General features: G+C 33.8%; 1 protein-coding gene across 3 annotated transcripts in view; it reads left to right on the top strand.

Annotated features, from left to right (window-relative positions):
- The window catches only part of jhamt (juvenile hormone acid methyltransferase), a 77,066-nt gene extending 60,444 nt beyond the window's left edge, over positions 1–16,622 (top strand). Inside the window, exons 1-4 of one of the 3 annotated variants that reach the window (XM_089232637.1) lie at positions 4,360–4,466; positions 6,016–6,527; positions 10,546–10,693; positions 14,135–16,622. In XM_089232637.1, coding sequence (XP_089088763.1) covers positions 6,024–6,527; positions 10,546–10,693; positions 14,135–14,328 — 846 coding nt within the window. In that variant the 5' untranslated portion in view covers positions 4,360–4,466; positions 6,016–6,023 and the 3' untranslated portion in view covers positions 14,329–16,622. Of the gene's footprint in view, positions 1–4,359; positions 4,467–5,064; positions 5,127–6,015; positions 6,528–10,545; positions 10,694–14,134 lie in introns of those variants that run through there. The other 2 variants (XM_089232639.1, XM_089232638.1) reach the window with 2 other exon arrangements.
- The last annotated feature ends 3,545 nt before the right edge of the window (positions 16,623–20,167 follow it).

The following is a 20,167-nucleotide window of genomic DNA, read 5'->3' as shown; positions in this document are numbered from 1 at the left end:
ACGTGTGGACCTCAGATACGTCATTCATGTTGCAAGGGAATCTATAGTTATATGTTATTAAAATAAAATGAAAACATTTATACGGACGCCCTGTCCTCAAAGACCCAATTAGAAAGTTTCTGCCCTGTCTTTCCTGAGGTAAAAAAAATTCTACGTTTCTAAGTGCAATATTCGCAGAGATATTTGAATTTAAAAATTGGAGGAAAGTTGGAGAAGAACAGCATAAATCAGGGAAAGAAGCGTTGTCAGTTAGGTTTTTTCTTATGCTGTTTTCCCCCAACTTTCTTCCGATTTTTGAATTCTAATATCTCTCCGAATATTGCATTTAGAAACGAGAAAGTTTTTTTGTTGGCCTAAGGATAGACTGGACTGGGCAACTACTTTGTAATTGGGTCTTCAGGACAGGGTGTCGGTATAAAAAGTTATTTTATTTTTATTTCAATAATTTTCCGACTCCTTGCAACATGATTGACGCTTGTTATTTGAATAGTTTTTCAAACTGGAAGCGTGCCTCTCTCTCTAGGATCAACGGTTCGCCAGTAAAATGAGGCAAATGGTGTTAAGTAATCACCATGTATATATTACAATAAATATGTTTTGTTTCAAGACTAATTTGAATCAGGTTTTTTACTACGGTCCTTCCAGAAAGAATTTTTTTTTATTGAGTATAATTAATCTCTTGCTTTAAAAAAATATATAATGAGTACACACATTAATCGCAGGTAAATTATGTGATCTAGAGTGATTTTTTAAACATCCCAATGTCAACTAATCATTAGAAGTGATAACCAACGACACACGTGAAACTATTTTTGTTACAAATAAAATTTTACTTCTTTTCCGTAAAAATGGAATTTTTAAAGATTGTGACTAAAAAGTTTGACTTCATCATTCAACATATTGAAAAATAAAGTTATCGTAGCTAGAAAAACAAACCAAATCAGTATAAGAATCATTAATAAATTGAAAGAGAGTCGTTTTCGTTATAAGCTTTTAGAACGTCGACGAAAAGAGACCACCTCGGATATAACGGCAAATTTTTCGTCACTTTTGTTTTTGTTTCAATGACATTTTCTCAAGAAATTCCTAAGATAGAACTGATCACATCCAAGGATTGGCCGTCTGTTGTTTTATTTATACTTAATGTTGAAAGAAAGATTTATTGCATGTTTTACGTTCTCTGACTTGCTCATTGAAATGACCACTATAGGAAACATTTCCGTATTTTGCTCTTCCCGACTTTCTTTTGTTAAAATATGTCCCATTTTTTTTCAATCAATCTTGCTTCAATTCATAATTCTTACTAGAATCAGGAATAAAGGTGATTTACATAATTAATAAATTGTGTTACAATGAATATGACCATAAATATTCATTTCACTTATCTCCCAAGTTAATTTTTTTCCCATGAAATACATTTTAGCAGACTTCTTGCTGCATTGTATTTCTTACCAGGATTATTTATAAGCAATATTTGGCAATTTCGCCGATGTTTCGCAACATGTTTGGTGAGAATCGACGAGTTTCCGTATTATAATTATCTCAATTTCCCGTATTTTTTTCGATCCAATTAGTCACTACTAATCCAGCGGCTCTGAAATTTTTCGACCCTTGGCTTCTTCACAAAGTCATCGTTCATCCGAGACTCTCCAGAGCGGTCTAGGGAGAAGGCATTTTCGAAACACTGAACAGGCACACATTACTGTCGCCAGCTCTTCACTACGCCTTCAAGAAATATTGGCGACGCCCCTAGGAGCCGTGACGCACACTTTGAGAAACACTGCCCTAATCGTAAAGAAATGAAAACATCATACATGGTTTCGATTGCCTCTCTCTCTGATTATATATTTTTCGTTAAACAGAAGTCTTGACAACGTCAACCTCGGTTATAATGACAAAGTTTCGTGGAATCTTCGATGTCGTTATACCCGAGTTTGTCTGTATTCAGTACTCAATAAACTACTGTGTCACTGATTTCAATATGAAAATACGAAATTTAGAAAAATAAATTGGGGTAGGAATGTGTCACAAACACACACGCCGCAAGTTTTGACGGAAATACATTCTTTGCTCCCACTTTTTTGTGGTAGGTACTGACATAATAAAATCTGTCTTTGGAACAGCTAAAAAACGATACCAATGTTGTCTTTTTACGTTGTGAACCTCTTGAGATATAGCGTAAAACAATTTTGTTACGAAAGCGGGCCGTGAGATTGGTGCCCAGATTGGAAGAGGTACGTAAAACCAGTGATATCATTCAATTTGACTGAACAAGATCTACCCGCAGACATTAAAAACACTGGTATTTTCGGAGTATTTCCTGAGATATATGATCGTTTAAATTATTTCGTCACGCAACTTTTTGCGAATATACCCAGTATCGTCTCAAATGAGACTCGAAAGACGTATTCACGACAAAAAAAAACCAAACAAACTTGAAAAGTGCTAGGTCAACGTGATGTCGTTGTTTACATGTGATGCTACTTTTCATCAGATTGCATCCTGCTTTTGATATCATCTTTATATTGGAAACGTGATAGAGATGGAATGTTGTTAGACACCTCCATATTACGCATTTTAATTTTTTTTCTCTTTCTACAAAATTTGCGCGCCACTATATACCATCTTTGTTGACCTCAAATCAGAATTTTCCATCTAATTCATGTTTTGAATTGAACATAGACCTCGTGTACGATCTTGTCGTTGCATCTACCATTGGCACGCGAAAGAACCTTACTGTGTTCAAAATTTTATTTCTTGACATGATAGAGTGAGATATAGAAACAGGTCTGAAAGAAAGAAAGAGAGAGAAACACTTTTGTACAGTGGAAAAATAATGTGGCAAATATTGTAAGAACGATTATGAGAGATGGCAAAACACAAAATGCAAGACAAATATCGTGTAGAAAGTGCTGCATTTTTTCAAGAACGATGAACGTAATGAACTAACAAAATTAGCTATACTTAAGATTATACAGGGTGTCCTGTAAATCCTAATTCGGGTTTTATATCATCAATCGTTCGTCGTAAAGGTATGGTTCCAATTTAAAAAATGCTCGAAATGCGTTCAGAAATAACCCTGTACCAGTTTTGAGAGTGAAAATACAGTGTGTCACAGAATAAAAAAAAACCCTGTCCAAAAAAACCCAATAAAAAGTTGTTGCCTTGTCTCTCCTGTGGCCAGTAAAAAAATTTACGTTTCCAGGTGATTCGCTGAGATATATGAATTGAAATATCGGAGAAAATTTGGAAAAAAAATAGCATAATGAACTTGCCCGTTAGTTTATATTATTCTTTCCCACATTTTCTCGGATTTTTGAATTCAACTATATGAGCGAATACTGCACTTAGAAACGTGAAAATTTTTGTCGGGCTCACGGGAGACAGGGCAACAACTTTTTAATTGGAAGGTAGAGGACTGGGACTAAATATAAAAATTTAGATTTTTTTTTATTTTGTGACACACTGTACTTTCATTGTTAAAACTGATATAGGGTGACTTGATACAGGGCCATACCTCTGCTACGAACGGTTGATGAGATAATGGCCAAATTAGGATTATAGGACACCCTGTATATTTACACTGATCACTGTACTATCAACGTACTTCTGTGCAATCTCTCTTCTAAACCAATATAACTGAGCACTTTTATTCAAATAAAGTTATGAATTATTTATTGTTACTTGGAGATGTGAAAATTGTTATTTAATTCACCGACTGAGTGTGATGCTATTTTATATCTTCACGGAATAAACATTTCTTGGATAGCGATCCCTGCGGTGTTTAACTGAATTTTCCGATGGTTCCAAAAAGTTTGGCAACATTTGAATGCACGAAGGATATTTATCGCGTAATTTTCGCGCGAGTACCCACGAAATAAAAGTATATTTATTTCTCTTAATTGATAATCTCATTTAATTACTTTATTTCCATGAAATCAAACCATCAGAAAATGACAAACTACAGTAGTCTATAGTAGAAACCTTTTCTTCTCTCCATATTAATTTTCATTTTTAGAGAAATTTTCCAAGAAAACATTCCTATATCATGAAATTGAACGTTATAATGATCTAATCACGTTGAGATAAGATAAGAAAAAAATTCCTGTTGCAAAATCAAGCATTCCAGAAATTAATGAAATATTGATATCCTTGGCGAAACCGATGTCCTGTGTCGTTTTTATAAATAGAATAAAGGTGGTGTGCAAAATGCAAATGGGGCTTCAAGCCTGAATGGGGGTGAGGAGAGAAATGTGTGTGTGTTTTTTTTAAGAAAACTAAAGAAAAGAAAACACACCCCGCTTCGATATCCCCACGTTTACAAGGAGTAGAAATCAAGAACATAGCGTAGCTCCTCCTCTTACCACAGAAGCAGGTCATATAAAATAGAGTTTGGGCTCTTCCAGATCTTCTCTTTTCCAAAAGCCATCATCCATCGTATTCAGCTTCTTATGTGAAGTTATAAGGTAAGCTCCAAATATTGAATATTGCTATCGAATAACTTTTGTCATTCCATTGTGCCATACAACAAAAAGTGAAACAATTATAGTAATAGTCCGACTTACGCTACCCCGATTTGCGTGATTTCGGAGTTACGCAATTTTCGGTGAAAAATGCACATTTCTTCTGAAATTTAATCATAATCACGGGATTATTGCTGAGATAGTAGAGATTAATGCATGTTAAGCGATAATCTCAAGTAAAGAATTGCTTTATTCGGTCAGAACGTGGTATTTGATAGAACTGCGCTGATTTTTGAGAGGCTACAGTATACAAATATGTAAAATTTGCGTGATTTAGAAACGGAATTCTAAGACTATTTTTGGTATGTGTTATTTTTACAAAGAAGGTCACAGTTTTCATACCTGAAGGTCAATGCCAGTTTTAAAAATAATGTGACGTAATAATATGATGATAATGACTCATTGATGACAATGCACATGGTTTGTAACTTCCAATTAATTTCAACTCATGGCTGAGAGTTTTTTTTCTTGCCTCCAAACACGAGCAGCTCCTTGTATTGTGTGTATATCTATTCCGTGCATTGCTTTTGCAGATCGTTCATAGATAGCAAAACCCTAAGATGGAGTTGAATTCTAACGTCACCATACTGTTCGACACATAAGGTAATTTATAATAAATTAAACCTCCAAGGTTTTCATCAATATTCTATCACCAAAAAAATTAAGATTTTTCTCCACAGAAAAATTAAATACTAATAAGACAAAATTAAATTTTGCGTAATAAGTTGAGGACATGTTATCGATAATGACGGTTTCTTAAGACACTTCAAAAACATGTGACCAATTCTTTAACTTGGTCATAGTCGCTTAGAGTATGAATTTTCGGTTTGGTCCAATTGTCCATTCTGGTGACATTGTCCAAAAAAACAGTGATATAATGTATTTTCAAACATCAAATAATGAAAATTTAGAAATTTATATAAAAAATAATGATGAAGATGCAGCATGCTTAACATGAAAAAAACTCCAGTCTGATATAACAAAAATAAATGAATAATATCGGAAATTGAACAAACTAATGAGACATTGGAAGATTATATATATAAATTCTTCCAAGAAATTAAATAGTGAATATTCTAAAAGACTCTCCAATTTCACATAAAACAGATTTGCTGAAATTTGACTCGAAATTATTCAATTTTTCTTGTAGTTCACTATGAATCATAATCTCTGGGTAATTAACACACAAATATTGTCAAATTTCAGTTCATAGAATTTTCTAACTTTTTAGAGTTGGATTTAAACTCTTGCATCTTAGTATGCCCAAATGAAAATGAGCTTGATTCTTGAGAAAATTAAACAAATTATGAATTTCATTCGTATAAATACGATTTAAGAAACGAGGTAGGAGGAAAGTTTGAGTTCGTTTTTCCATAAAATTGTCTATTCAGTGTATCGAATTTTTAGTTTCTAAATGTTTCTAATTAATTTTTTTAATGTCAATTCTACTAGTATATTTTTCTCGCTGATTTCTATTTATTCATTAACTTAGGAGCAAAGATGAATGATCCAATTCTGTACACCAAGGCGAATCCATTCCAATATCGGGACGCCGACCACGTCTTAAAAGAATACCGTGGCCATCTGTTGCATGATGCCGATACAGACAACGTTCTGGATATCGGTTGTGGTTCTGGTAACGTCACTCGCAATATCCTTGCACCGTTCTGTCGTCGTTACCGCAAGTTTGTCGCCGTCGATATCTCGGAGTTCATGATAGAGTTTGCTCGCCAACAACAACAAGAATCCGATAACAATATCTTTTACGAAGTACTTGACATCGCTGGGGATGTTCGCAACTTCCGTAGCTTTTGGGGGGGATTCTCAAAAGTTTTCTCGTTCTATTGCCTTCACTGGGTAAAAGATTTGCCAAAGGCCATCGGCAACATCGCCAGCCTAATGATAATAGGAGGAGAATGTCTTCTGGTATTCGTAGCGCAATGCCCGGTGTTTGACATGTATGAAAAACTGGCAGACAACTCAAACTGGGAAGAATACATGCAGGTTCGTTCTGTCTTTATAAAATATTATATAAAATGGTTTTTTTTTACATCTAAAAAATACATATGTGACGCTAAATGCGATAAATCTAGTAATTATGCATAATCACCGACCATTTTGGTGAGTTTGATAAATGCTGCGAATTCATCACATATACCGGTGCCCCAGCTTGTATTTGTAAATATGATAAATCGTTAGTGAATTACAGTGGAACTTCGCTACAAAGATACTCGATATAACGATAAACCCTTGTAAAACTATATTCTTTTGAATCTAGTTTGGAATTTTCTTTAGTTAAACTCTCGATACAACGATATCATTTACTACGATAAACCCCTCTATTACGATATTTTTGAGAATATTTAAAACTGCCTCAACGATATTATTTATAATTTCACCACAAAACCACCTTCTATATACAAATACAAATACAACGCCACAACAGGCAAAATGCCCAACGAGGTGGCTGAGAAAAAGATGCCCATAAAAATATAAATGTCATATATTTCAAAAAATTACAATATGTTTTACAACTGTTGCCAGGAGGTGTTGTTTCGAGGGTGTTTAATAACATCGGTAATTTTGCATTATGTACCCTCCATAAGTGTTAATGAACTTGCAGTGAAGCTACTTCTGTGTAGTACATGTAAGTGTAATGCAGTAAACTACTTTACAGGGATAGAAAATGAATTACCTTTTGGGTTGGATCAGACAATTGAATGAACGACGTATTTGAACCCAAAATTGCAAAAAAGAACGACGGCTATACGCGTGGAACTATAGAAAGTTCCTTCATCAGTAGCAAACCTTCAGTCCAGAATAGTAGATTTGATCGGTGATGTTAATTTTAAAAAATGTTGATAAAAATATAAAAAGAAAGCTAACATTACACAAAGATTGATAACAATTTATACGTTTTTACCCTTATAACACTCATTTTCATTTCATTTCATTTTTACGGCAAAAAACATGTAATGCATCCATCACGTACTGGAGATACTGACAAGTGTTTGAAATTTAAGTGGTATTTTTCAACATGATTTGTTCCTTATTTTTCATACTTACGAACTGTATTCGGAAATTACGCATCATCACCGGTAAAATTAATAAATGTGAAAAAATGTATCAAACTTACCGAGACGATTAATGATCATGTATAACTGTTCGCACAATATAATTTGAAGAGGAATTAAATATTTTGTGCATAGTAGAAATTTTTGTCGTGTACATACGGTTATACAATAATAAATAATAGATACTTATTTCTTTTTTTAATTTTCGCGATGAAAACTTAACTTGTCATTAAAATTTAATTAATTCTGAAAATGAAGAAATGAAAAATCTATTTAACACGTATTCGAATAAAAGTGATGGTTAACTTATAATGATTGGAATATGAGGCTTCATATCCACTACCGATTGATGTATCTCACATTAGAATCACAGACGTATATAATCTCAGCTTTTGAAGCCATGTTGTGATGCAAAATATTGCAGGTTTATCAATCAACTAATGCCAGAGGAATTATAAGCCGTTGGGGAAAAATATAAACCTTTTTATTCTGACATTCGTAACATTCCTTATTCGGTTTAAATTTTTCAGTTATGTCAATCTAATTGTTGACTATTGCATAATTACATACAGGGTGATTCCATAATTCCCTTTGCGGCATTTTACTAGTTGATCCTAGAGGGATACTTCCAATTACAAAAAGTATCCAAAAAACGTGTGGACCTCAGATACGTCATTCATGTTACAAGGGTTATAGTTATTAAAAGTACAGTTAAATTTGTATAGTTATTAAGATAAAAAGTAACTTTTATACGGACACCTGTTCTCAAAAACCTAATTAGAAAATTTTTGCCCTGTCTCTTCTGAGGCCAACAAAAAAGTTTCATGTTTTTAAGTGTAATATTCGCTGAGATATTTGAATATGAAAATTGGAGAAAAGTTGGGAATAGAACAGCAAAGAGAAGGAAAGAAGCGTTTTTCGTTAGTTTATGCTGTTTTTCCCCCAATCTTGTTCCGTTTTTTGAATTCGAATATCTCAGTGAATATTCCACTTAGAAACGTGTAAAACGTGCTCAGAAGAGACAGGACGACAATTTTTTAATTAGGTTTTTAGGACAGGGCGCCCGTGAAAAAAGTTACATTTTTTATTATTTTAATAACTATACTATATAACCCCTTGCAACATGAATGACGTATCGGAGTTCTATATACGCGTTATTTGGATAATTTTTCTAATCGAAAGTATTCCTCTAGGATCAACGGTTGGCCAGTACAATGCGGCAAGGGAAAATTATGAAATCACACTGTATAAATCGTCACTGAACGGTCACTTTTTAAGACGGAACCAGTTTGCTTTGAAACAATTGTTTTCTGATTTGGAATTTTTCTTCTATAAAGATTGAATTTTAATATTTACCCCATTAAACTGACTTTCTTACATTCCGCTTACCTCTATGAAGGGCCACGTTCTAATCAGAAGGGATGTTTTCATTGTTTTTTGCCTTCCCACTTGTACGTCAAGCACGAGAAATAAATACATGCGTTTACTGTCATTTCGCGATAAGTTGAATATCTGTTTAAGTCAGAGTTTCCCCGCAAAATTATGATTGATTAAAAAATATATAAAGCAGTAATGAAATCATGTTAATGTTACGTAAAATTACAACTCAAGAACTCCCAATGTAACTTATGTCACCACGAGCCTTACAAAACCTCAACAATGAAATAATACCTTGACCTAGAATGCGAGGTTACTCTTTGATCACATCTTTTGAAAATTTCCGTACAAAAAAAATCACAAAATTTAGGTTTCAAACCGTGTACGGTACATATGTGTTGTGTGTGTATGGCCTACTTTTATAACACTGAGAAAGATTTTGCACTTTGCATATAAAAGGATTGATGTGTACCTAACAATGATAAACTATACATATATGTACGAGTAAGGATATTTTCCCCCCATAGTACTCGAACCCTCAAAAAAGGCCCCGAAATATAATACTTATATTCATAATAGTTCGAACTCCACCGTCACGACCCTATATCACGCATCTGTCTAGACTTGCTAGTCAAAATTTGCCGCGCCCAAAACTTCATGGGAAAATATATTGAGAGATTCACGAAAGCGAAAAAAAAATTATATTTTTTCTCCACCGTATGCATACTTGTTCTGAAATAGAATTTTTTTTTTTTTTGATTTCCTGCTTCAAACAAAATGCTTTTTATGGATATTTCGGAAATGAAATTCACACACACCAAAAAATTTAAGTCATTCCTTTAAATGTATTCAAATCACCCGGGTACCCTGCTGCTAGTCTATCCCGATTTTTGAAATATTTAAACTACTTACCAGTGCAACACAGAGACATTTACTATGCAAACATTTACATACTATTGTGAATTCTACTACATGTATTTTAAATGGTTGTAAAGTAACCCACTGTAAGCGATCGATTGAACATTATTAAACGAAATTTTACGTGTTTACTCATGTAAATAATTGGCTGACTTTAAAATAAAACATTTAGTCTATTCTAGCCTCTGACAGTTTTTCAATTTCATGTTTTAAAGATTTATCTCGGGCATTTAAATAAGATCAAATACATGATGCACATTAAAAAAGCTGGAATACTTCATGATAAAAGTTCAACGCGATGCATTTATTGATTGACAACGCAATCGAACAAATATCTCAGTGAGCACTGAAGTTAAAAACATGAAATTTTTTTGTTGGGCTCAGAAGAGACAGTGCAACAATTTTCTAATTGGAAGTTAGAGGGCAGGGCTCCATATGAAAATTTAGGGGTTTTTTTTTGGTGATACACTGTACTTTCACTCTCAAAAGTGGTACAGGGTTATTTTTGAGCACGTTCTGAGCATTTTTTAAATTGGAACCATACCTTTATGACTAACGGTTGACGAGATAAAGGCTACTTTAAGACTTACAGGATACCCTGTATAATTTATATACAGTCAAATGTATAATATTATTTTCTTGATTTGTTCCAGGATGCGGACGACTTTATCCCAATCACTCACCATTCTTGTCAACCGGCATTCATGTTTTCAGAAATAATGATTGAAGAAGGTCTACATGTCGAAAAATGCGAGTTGCTTGACAAAGAATTCACATTCCCTTCAATTGCTGTTCTCAAAGGTAAGTTGAAAAACATGGATATTTTTTTTTTTTTTTTGCTTCACTTCATTTCTCCGAAATGGCGAGGTACAGAAAAGTAATTAATAGACATACATGCAACCTTGGAATCAAGTCTCTCCGTAGTGACAGTGCTAATCGCCGGAATAGGGGGGAAGGGGGGAGTATCCCGAACTTTTTTTCCCCATTACTTTTTTTAAAATTCAAATCAATTTTTTAAGCTGTATAAAAAAACTGTGAATCTGACATTCTACATCAGCAGTAATGCCTTTTCATATACTGGGAGTAATAAAAAGTGACAAACCTTTGTTTGGGAACCAAGGTAATAAAAATAGATATTCCAAAAGTCATTGTGATGTAGTTTTTAGACCCTATCGGGCATTTGCCCAACTCTAACTACCTTTTAAAGTTGCCTTTTTAGTACACATACAAAATTTGACAATGATTGGTATGAAATTATAAATTTGTACAGAGAACATGCACACACACAGAAAATTATTTTTATATACATGTATATAGATAGGGTTATCAACCGTCCTCTTTAAGAGGATATGTCCTCTTTTTGATATCATTTCAGGCGTCCTCCTACGTTTCGGAAAATTCGCCCTTTTGTCCTCCTTTTGGAAGTTTCCGGAATTCTTTTTCTTTCTTTTTCTGTGGAAAATTTTTTAAGCATTTTGAAACATATTTCTTCATTGATATGAGTGTTTTTGTGATTTCTTTTCCCACACACACATCCACCAATAGCCGTCGAAATTTCCAGAATTTTTTCTGTTTCTTCTTTTTTTAGTGATTATGTTTAGAGTTGTGGGTCGGTTTTATTGGTCGGAATAGTGGCGCCACCTATTGGGGAAATTGGGATAAGGGACGTCACTAAGGGTGCGTGCGCAGGCGTCCTCCTTTCTCAGTTTTCGAACCTGGTAACCCTAAATATAGATGTCGAGTTTTACGTTTCACGGTGATATCTTTGAACGAAATTTGAACTTTCTTTTATTTATCAAAAAGAACTCTAGGCCATGATAAGTTATCTTAGTGCAAACCGCATCTTTTTACGTCAATTTGTTGATTTGTGATTAATTTGATATTTATTATTTGGAGATGCAGTCTTTCCGTGACGGCATTTTGTACTCGATAGGATAATGAAATTCAAAAAAATCCTTGAAAAAAAAAAAATTCTAAAAAAAACAGAATTCCGTAGTTTTTCACGATTCGCCGTAGTTCCGTATTTTATGGTAGAAATCCGTAGAAAACTATGAACATTCCGTAGTTAGTAGTAGTCAAGTACGTTAACTAGTACTATTTCTTTAATAACGGAAACATTTCAACAACATTCAAAATAAGTGAAATATCAATGACTTTCTCCCCGACATGCCAGAATTTTTTTAGCATTGATTCATTTTCGTTTTTTTCGAATTTTGCTGCACATAGTGAACATATAGAAAAACAAGATTCATGCGTATTTCAATGATTTTTTTTTTCTATTTCTATTCAAAATAATACAGAAGTACGAAATGCATTATTTCAAGAGAAAAAAATATTCAAAAACACTTTAAAATGCCTTCTGAATAAAGATATTGCCTGTACTAAAACATAATCCCTTTTTTTTTAAATTCATTAAACAACAGATATTAAAAATTTAAGTTTAATAAAATCAATTGGAATTGTGAAATAAATCAGGGTTTTTAACAGCTGGCTGATGCGAAGACATATTTTGGAAAGAGAGAAAATTCAACTGCACCTGCGGGGAATCGGGCCCACGTCTTTCACTTGACAGGTGAACGCACTAGAATACAGAAACAACGAATATCTCAATCTTTCCTTGGAGCTCGTGTGCACTCAACGGGACCGTACATGGACGGTCGGACCTAACTCGGGCCAAAGCTCACAATTGCTGACAATGCCACCAGATGACTACTTATCCGAAGATGATGTCACTCTCCGATATCCATACGCAGGTTTTAACAGTTGAATTTTCTCTCTTTCCAAAATATATCTTCTCACAGCCAGTTGCTAAAAACCTTTGTATCGATGGCGGAGAGTGACATCGTCCTCGGAAAAATCAGTATTGGTATGCAAAATTGGCAATATTTCATTCAGAACGTTACCACAGGTTTTTCGGACCATCGCTGCCCTTATCAGTCGCAGGGGTAGGTGTGAAAATAATTGCGGGATCAGGGACGTCTTGACAGTTTCGGCGGGGGGAAGAACAGGCCATACAAAAATTCTGAATACATAGAAATGCTGAAAATATCAGTACCAAATAATATAAACACACAATCTGAATATGAATTAACACAAAAATTAATGAAAATTCAGAACAGAAGAAAATAAACTAATGAAAGAAAAATAATCTCAGCTAATGAAAATTAGGATTCATGAATTCAAAATAAAAAAAATGTATGAATGTAAAAATATGTAAGAAATATTTCCAGAATGAAAGAAATATTTCCAGAATTAAAGAAATATTTTCCGAAATAATGAGAGAAATATTTTCAGAAATAATGAGAGAAATATTTTCAGAAATAATGAGAGAAATATTTTCAGAAATAATGAAAGAAATCTTTTCATAATTACTGAAAGAAATCTTTTCATAACTAATGAAAGAAATCTTTTCATAATTAATGACAGAAATCTTTTCATAATTAATGACAGAAATCTTTTCATAATTAATGACAGAAATCTTTTCATAATTAATGAAAGAAATAATTCTAGAATTAATGAAAGAATAATTCCAGAATTAATGAAAGAAATAATTCTAGAATTAATGAAAGAATAATTCCAGAATTAATGAAAGAATAATTCCAGAATTAATGAAAGAATAATTCCAGAATTAATGAAAGAATAATTCCAGAATTAATGAAAAAAATAATTCAAGAATTGATAGAAATTCAGGATTCATAAAAATAATTTAAGAATTGATGAAAAATTGACTTTGGTCCCTCCCTGTTTGATCCGGGGCTTTAGGACCCTTTGAAGTTGACAACGAGAAACGAAAATCCATTTATTGACCACGGGTGATAGTGTCCCCTTCACGAGATGAATACTTTCCGTAAAATATGTATATATTTTTTATTTTCTCAGTTGAAGCTCAGACACCTTGTTTTACTTACTAAAAAAATTTAATTGATACATATTTTTTTCATTTCCATTACCATGAGTGCGGGGTCCGGTGCGACCACACCTGTCGCACACCCCTAATGGCGACTCTATTTCAGACTGTAATGCCGCCTAGGATTAAGATTTTACTCACCATTTCGCTCGTATTAGTGCCAAGCATCTTCAGAAGTTATGACAGCTCGAAAAACTCTGATATCTTATGAATAATATCTGCGAAAACCTTACAATTTCATTCAGAACTTTTTGAATATAGTACGTTTTCATGTTATAACTTTCATTTTTTTATCATTCGGCCATTCAATATATTTTTACTGTGACATATTTCAGATTGCATGTGTGCTGTGAATCCATTTTTACAACGCCTCCCCGAAGAAAAGAGAAACAACTACGTAATGGATTGCCTTAAAACTCTAGCCAGCTTGAAAGCCTCGAGCGAAAGCAACCACAACATGAACAGCAATGAAAATTCTGGCCATTCCTTCACTTACAAGCTTCTTGTTGCGCATGGCCGAAAAATCTGAGAACTTTACAAGTTTTCATATTCTGTAGTTATTTTGTAGATTTGGTGTATCAATATTTTTCTACAAGTGTAATACGTAAATGCAAATCATACATTTTTTTACACTGAACCATTAACATTGTATAACATCTAGAGTAAAGACTTATAGATTTTGTATATTGTTTACCAGATGCTTCAATCAAAACTACAGTCAAACCTCGTTAATGAGTCACTCTTGGGAATATATGACTTAGTAAGCGGAGTGACTCGTTAAACGGAGTAAGCCATAGCTGTGCCAATTCCTACCCGAGGACAATTGTGACTTCCAAAAAGTGACCCGGTAAGTGGAGTGACGTGTTAACCTGGTGACGCACTAACGAGGTTTGACTGTATTTTCTGACGAAATTTTCAGTATAAATTTTTGAATTCTTTTGATTTAAATAAGTTCATAGCAATTTGATCTGTAGTTGTGATTAGGACAATGAATTGGTGAAATTACTTTTCACGCTCAAGAAATGATTTTCTGGAATAAGTAGTAAAAAATAGATTAATTTGCACGCACAAGAATTTGTCTTTCGTTGACGATATGAGATATTTCAAATTCAAAGTGCAACACCCCTTGAACAGGTTCATAATTACGAAAGTATTTGTACAAAGTTAGCAAGAAAACATTGCGTGAATGTCGTCAGGTTCATCATATCCGGGAAAACAGTCCAGGCAAAATAATTTTCTGTTACGACAGGAATCAAGCCCCATAATGGAAAATTGAAAATCTGTCATCGATGTACGTATAATAGCAAAAAATAGACCTTATACACTCACTGCCAGAATCTGTTCTAATCTCTAAGTGCCAGTTTAATTTGCCTTCGTGGGCACAGAATTGCCGTAGTGAAGTACAACAAAATGAATGCAGTAAAAAGCTTTAAATTCAATTGCATCAAACGAGAATTTGAACTTTAAATCCTTAACCACTGGATATTTTTAGAGGCAAAAATTACCGTTATGCTTTTGAGTATTTGGAAAGCTTATTGCTAATTTTCTTTCATTTTTTCAATAACAATTTTTAAATTAGTTTATTTTGCTTAGAGACTGGACAATGTAATGTAGTGTAATGAAATACATGTATAGAAAAAATAGCTACGTATGATTTATTTTAAGTTTTTCGGCAAGATTAATTCTACATATATATACACACACTCACACACAGTATATACGTTACGGTAAATGAGATAAATCGGTTATTATGCATACTTACCAATCGTCTTGGTAAGTTTGATAAATTTAGCACTTTTACTGGCGAATATGTCTAATACCCAAGCGTCGTTGGTAAATTTGATAAATATTTGAAATTTATCGCCTTTACCTGTGATTATACATAATTCCCTAGGGTAATTGGTGAATTTTATAAATATGAAAAAAAAATTCCAAATGAATCTAGTATGTGCGATGAATATAGTCGGACCCCGATACAATGACAGCAAATTTTATAATTGTACTTCGATATAATGATAACAAATTTTACGATCGTACCCCAATATAATGATAACAAATTTTACGATCGTACCCCAATATAATGATAACAAATTTTACGATCGTACCCCAATATAATGATACAATATATGTATGAATTATCATAGTATATCATATAGTACGATTCATCATGTTTACCAACGACGCGACGATTGGGTACTGTGCGTTATCGCCGGTAAAAGTGATTAATTCAGGGAAATTTATCAAATTTACCAATGATGCTTGGGTACTATGCATAATCGCCGGTAAAAGTGATAAATTTATGGAAACTTATGAAACTTACAGAAATGCTCGGCGATTATGCATAATAATGGGTTATTATATATAATAACCTGATTTATCGCATTCACCGCAACAGGTATTTTTTTAAGACAGCCATAAATATTTTTATGAGCATTGTATATGTAGTCTTTAGTTTTTATAATTGCATTTTTAATTGGGTTGCTGTGCTTTAGAAATATATGACATCCATATTTGTTGGCATCTTTTTCTCAGCCACCTCGTTGGCCATTTTGCCTGATGTGGCCTTGTATTTGTATAATATATAAGGTACACCGGGGTAAGTGGAAACGCTAATTTCATTGCTGCAACTTCAACTCTTAGCGTCTACATTGGAAAATTAAACAAACTTTTTGAAAATATGGGAGTGGGTTTGTTAAATCATGCTCTTTTTTTAGGGCTAATGTTTTGAACTTATTTTTTCGATGTCCCCATTTTCAAGGTTAGTTTTTATTTTTGTTGACCATGCATTAAACTTGCTTTGATGAGTAGAGCAAGTGGAACCTATGACTGTTCGTGCTTTAAAATTATTAATAAAATGAGGATCATGAATGAGATTCATATATGAAGGAAGTATAAACAAAGAGAAACATTTATCTGAACCCCATAGAAAGCTCAAACTTTTCGTTATTGTAAAGTACAAAGCTAAAATTAACAACCTTATTATGTAGAAACTCTCGATGTAATGATCCTCCCCCCCCCCCCTAAATATTAGCCGACATTATATAAGGAAAATGGGAATTTTTGTATTTTGTTCAACTTGAGAGGTGATAAAAATGTCAAAATTTCATCACCCGTAATGATACTTTTGTTTTCAATGTTGAGCCATTGAAAGGTAGATATTTGGAAGAGAATAGCAATTCTTCTTCCAAATTTTACTTCCACACAAGTCTTAACTTTAGCTGTTTACCAAATGAACATACTGGCTTTTTATTTGAGAGCTTCACGAGAACTCAGTTATAAACCTTTGCTTCTAAAAAAAAATTTCACACTATACTAGTATCTATGAAATTCCCTCTTCCTCTCTTTCTCGATACTCATATTTTAATTCTATTGAAGCGGCTAGTGCTGACGCGGAAGCTTTATATCTTTCTTCAGTTCAGTTGCGTACCACAGTTTATAAAGTCAATGTAAGTAGGTACGGAGTTGGTGTTAATTAATTGAGTCCCACTTACTTTGCTTCAGTTCAAGTCAAGAAATGTGCGTAGAAAAAGTGGAACCCACTTCATTCCCACTTTCCCTTCAGAAATATCATATCATATTATAATGAAATAATTAAAAATGAAAAAATGGACATGCCTTCTGAAAAAGCAATATTAAGTCGACTCACACTCTCAGGAAACAGCACAACAGGTAGCAACATGATCACACACCTAACCTTGCCAAATGAAATCTTGTAACCTTCCTTGAGCAGATAGCGTAGCAAGTACATTTTTATTAAAAATAGAGTAAATACGAAAGAGAAAAATCCCTCGAGGGAATCATTCCCAGAAGCTAAGAGAATTTTCAAATCATTTTGGGATCCACTTACCCCGGTGTACCTTATAGGTGGGTCTGGTTCCCCAGGTGCTGGACTAGAAGGGGCGCTGAAATCACCCTTTAACTGCTCATTCTACATTGCACGGGAGCACCAAAATGAGTGCTTGTCCCGGTTGACAAAGTAGTTGCGGCAAGGGCTGGATTAAGACGTTTGAAGGTCCTAGTAAATCGAGAAAATGGACGCACAGTTAAAAATGTTTTTTCCTCCGTATTTGCTTCTTATCTTTGCATCTTAAACTTTTGTTTCAGTGTTTTAAAATTGAAATGTTAAATTTTGGTTGTTTTTCCGCCCCCAAATTCTGCTTGATACTATATTTTTCTTAAAATTCTTATGAAAAATTTATTAAAAGATACAGGTTTTAATATTAAAACATTTCAAGGTTTAAAATTATGCAAGCCAGAGCATGTCAGTTTTATCATCACTTTTTTTTGAGTTGCCACAAATTGTACTATTTATAATTTTTCCATATTTTCCTTTTAGACACATCATAGATTATTATACAAGGTGTTCTGTTAATGGACCGACAAACTCAGAGGGTTATTAGTAGACATCAAGAGGAACAAAAATTGCAATGAAACATGGTGTCGCAAACCACGTTACGAGGTTGAAAATCGCGAAAAACGCATGCAGTTTTCGACGTCACGCTGGAACGACTAAAAGTACAATAATAACTACAAAAAGATTTATTTGATTAATTATTACAAGAGTTGTTGGAAGTGGTGCCCGCTGACGTCATTGCACAGTCTACAACGACGTAAAAACGATTTCCGGATACGCTCGAAGATACAATGTATGCTTTTGATGTCTGCCGCAGCGACGAAAATCCGCGCTATGAGATCGTCCGGTGTGTCCACAGGCGTCGCATAAACGAGTGATTTAGGGTGACCCCATAGGAAAAAGTCACACGGATTGAGACCACCACCTTTCGTTTCCTCTGAACTCAGAGCCTGCTTGCGTTTTTCGCTATTTTCACCCTCTCAACGTGGTTTGCGACACCATGTTCCATTGCAGTTTTTGTTCCTCTTGATGCCTACTAACAACCCTATGAGTTTGTCGTTCCATTAACAGAACACCATGTATATGTATTTTTAAATCCTTTAACAACATTTCAAGGTTTTTTCTCCCATTGACTGCTTTTAAGAATTTCTGAAACTAAATTTCTACTAAACAGATTTATGAGAAACCATTGAATCTTAGAATGGCCATAATATTGCCAATAGGTACCTTATTTCTGATGAATCACGGTTATTGGGTACCCTTTCTTTTCCGAGTTTGATTTTAATTTACACCTGGGGTATCATTTATTTTTTACTTCTATGGATCAAACTACACAGTTGCTCCGCTAATGACTCACAAAAAATCATGTCCTTATTCTGTAGAACTTGGTTTACTCACTGTCGTTTTATGCATGGGCCCAATCCAGACATCTCCTCCGGGAAATCAAGTGTGCCGACATTTCAACCTCATGACAATTAGATCTGGTACCGATTTTCAAGAGTAAGTATGCAAATTCGTAAGTAGGTGTTTTTAGTGTGCCTCAGAAAAATCACTTTGTCTGTGGGGCCTATGATAATGTTAAGACAGTCCTAGCCGTGCTTTATGAAAATCGTGCAAAATCTAATCGAAAAACTCAGCAATAATGTGAAGTGCAGTTGGCAATATTATTAGTTTCTCTTCTTTTGTGTCATCCTTATTATAATGATCTGATAATAATCAACTACACATTGAACATTGAAGGACCGGGCACACCCTCCGTTTCACATCTCGGGGAAATATCGAAGCGTTCCCGAAGGATGAGCACATTAGGAAATTTAAAACTTTGAAACTTCAAGTGTACAATCAAGTGTTGTCAAAATTTTAGGATCTTCTCCTATGGTTAAACCTGAAAGAATGTACATTAAAAATTTTTACCTTTTCGGATGATGCCCTAAGCACGTGCTCATTTTGCTTAATGGTTAATTCGGCCCTGGTTGCAGCCCTGCTTACAGGATGCAAAATAAAGTTCTTGTACACTCTTTACTTTCTTTAAATTAGAAGAGGTATTCAAACAAATTGTAGCAATTAAACAAATCCACAAATTTTACATACGTCATTAATTTTGTTATTCTCGGCCAAAGGCCGGGATTACACTATAAAAGTTTGATAACAGATCTTTTACAAACTTGAAAAAAACAACTGTTGGTTACGTTTGCTCGAATGTAACCGAACGTTTATTGGTTGCATTTTTCAAGTTTTATAAAAGAACTTTTATCAAACTTTTATAGTGTATCCCGGCCTTGGGATAATTTTTTCTGTTCGGAAGTATATTTTTATGACCATCGGTTTTTAAAAGTTAAATAATGTATAACTTTTCTACTTTGCACCCTATATATATTTTCTTATTGTTCAATTTCGATTATCCAAGTTCTTGTACAAAATACCATGTTGAATGTACTGAGTATTAAAATGCAATTTATATAATCTGTATCAAAGTATATTCAGAGGTGCCGCGAGTTTGATTGGCCTACCCCAG

Source organism: Pholcus phalangioides, unplaced genomic scaffold (genome assembly GCF_987345545.1).
Source record: "Pholcus phalangioides strain wild (caught in Gottingen) unplaced genomic scaffold, Ppha-v1.0 ptg000007l_1, whole genome shotgun sequence".
In the NCBI taxonomy this organism is placed as follows: Eukaryota; Metazoa; Arthropoda; class Arachnida; order Araneae; family Pholcidae; genus Pholcus; species Pholcus phalangioides.
This window is presented reverse-complemented; position numbering and strand designations above follow the sequence as displayed.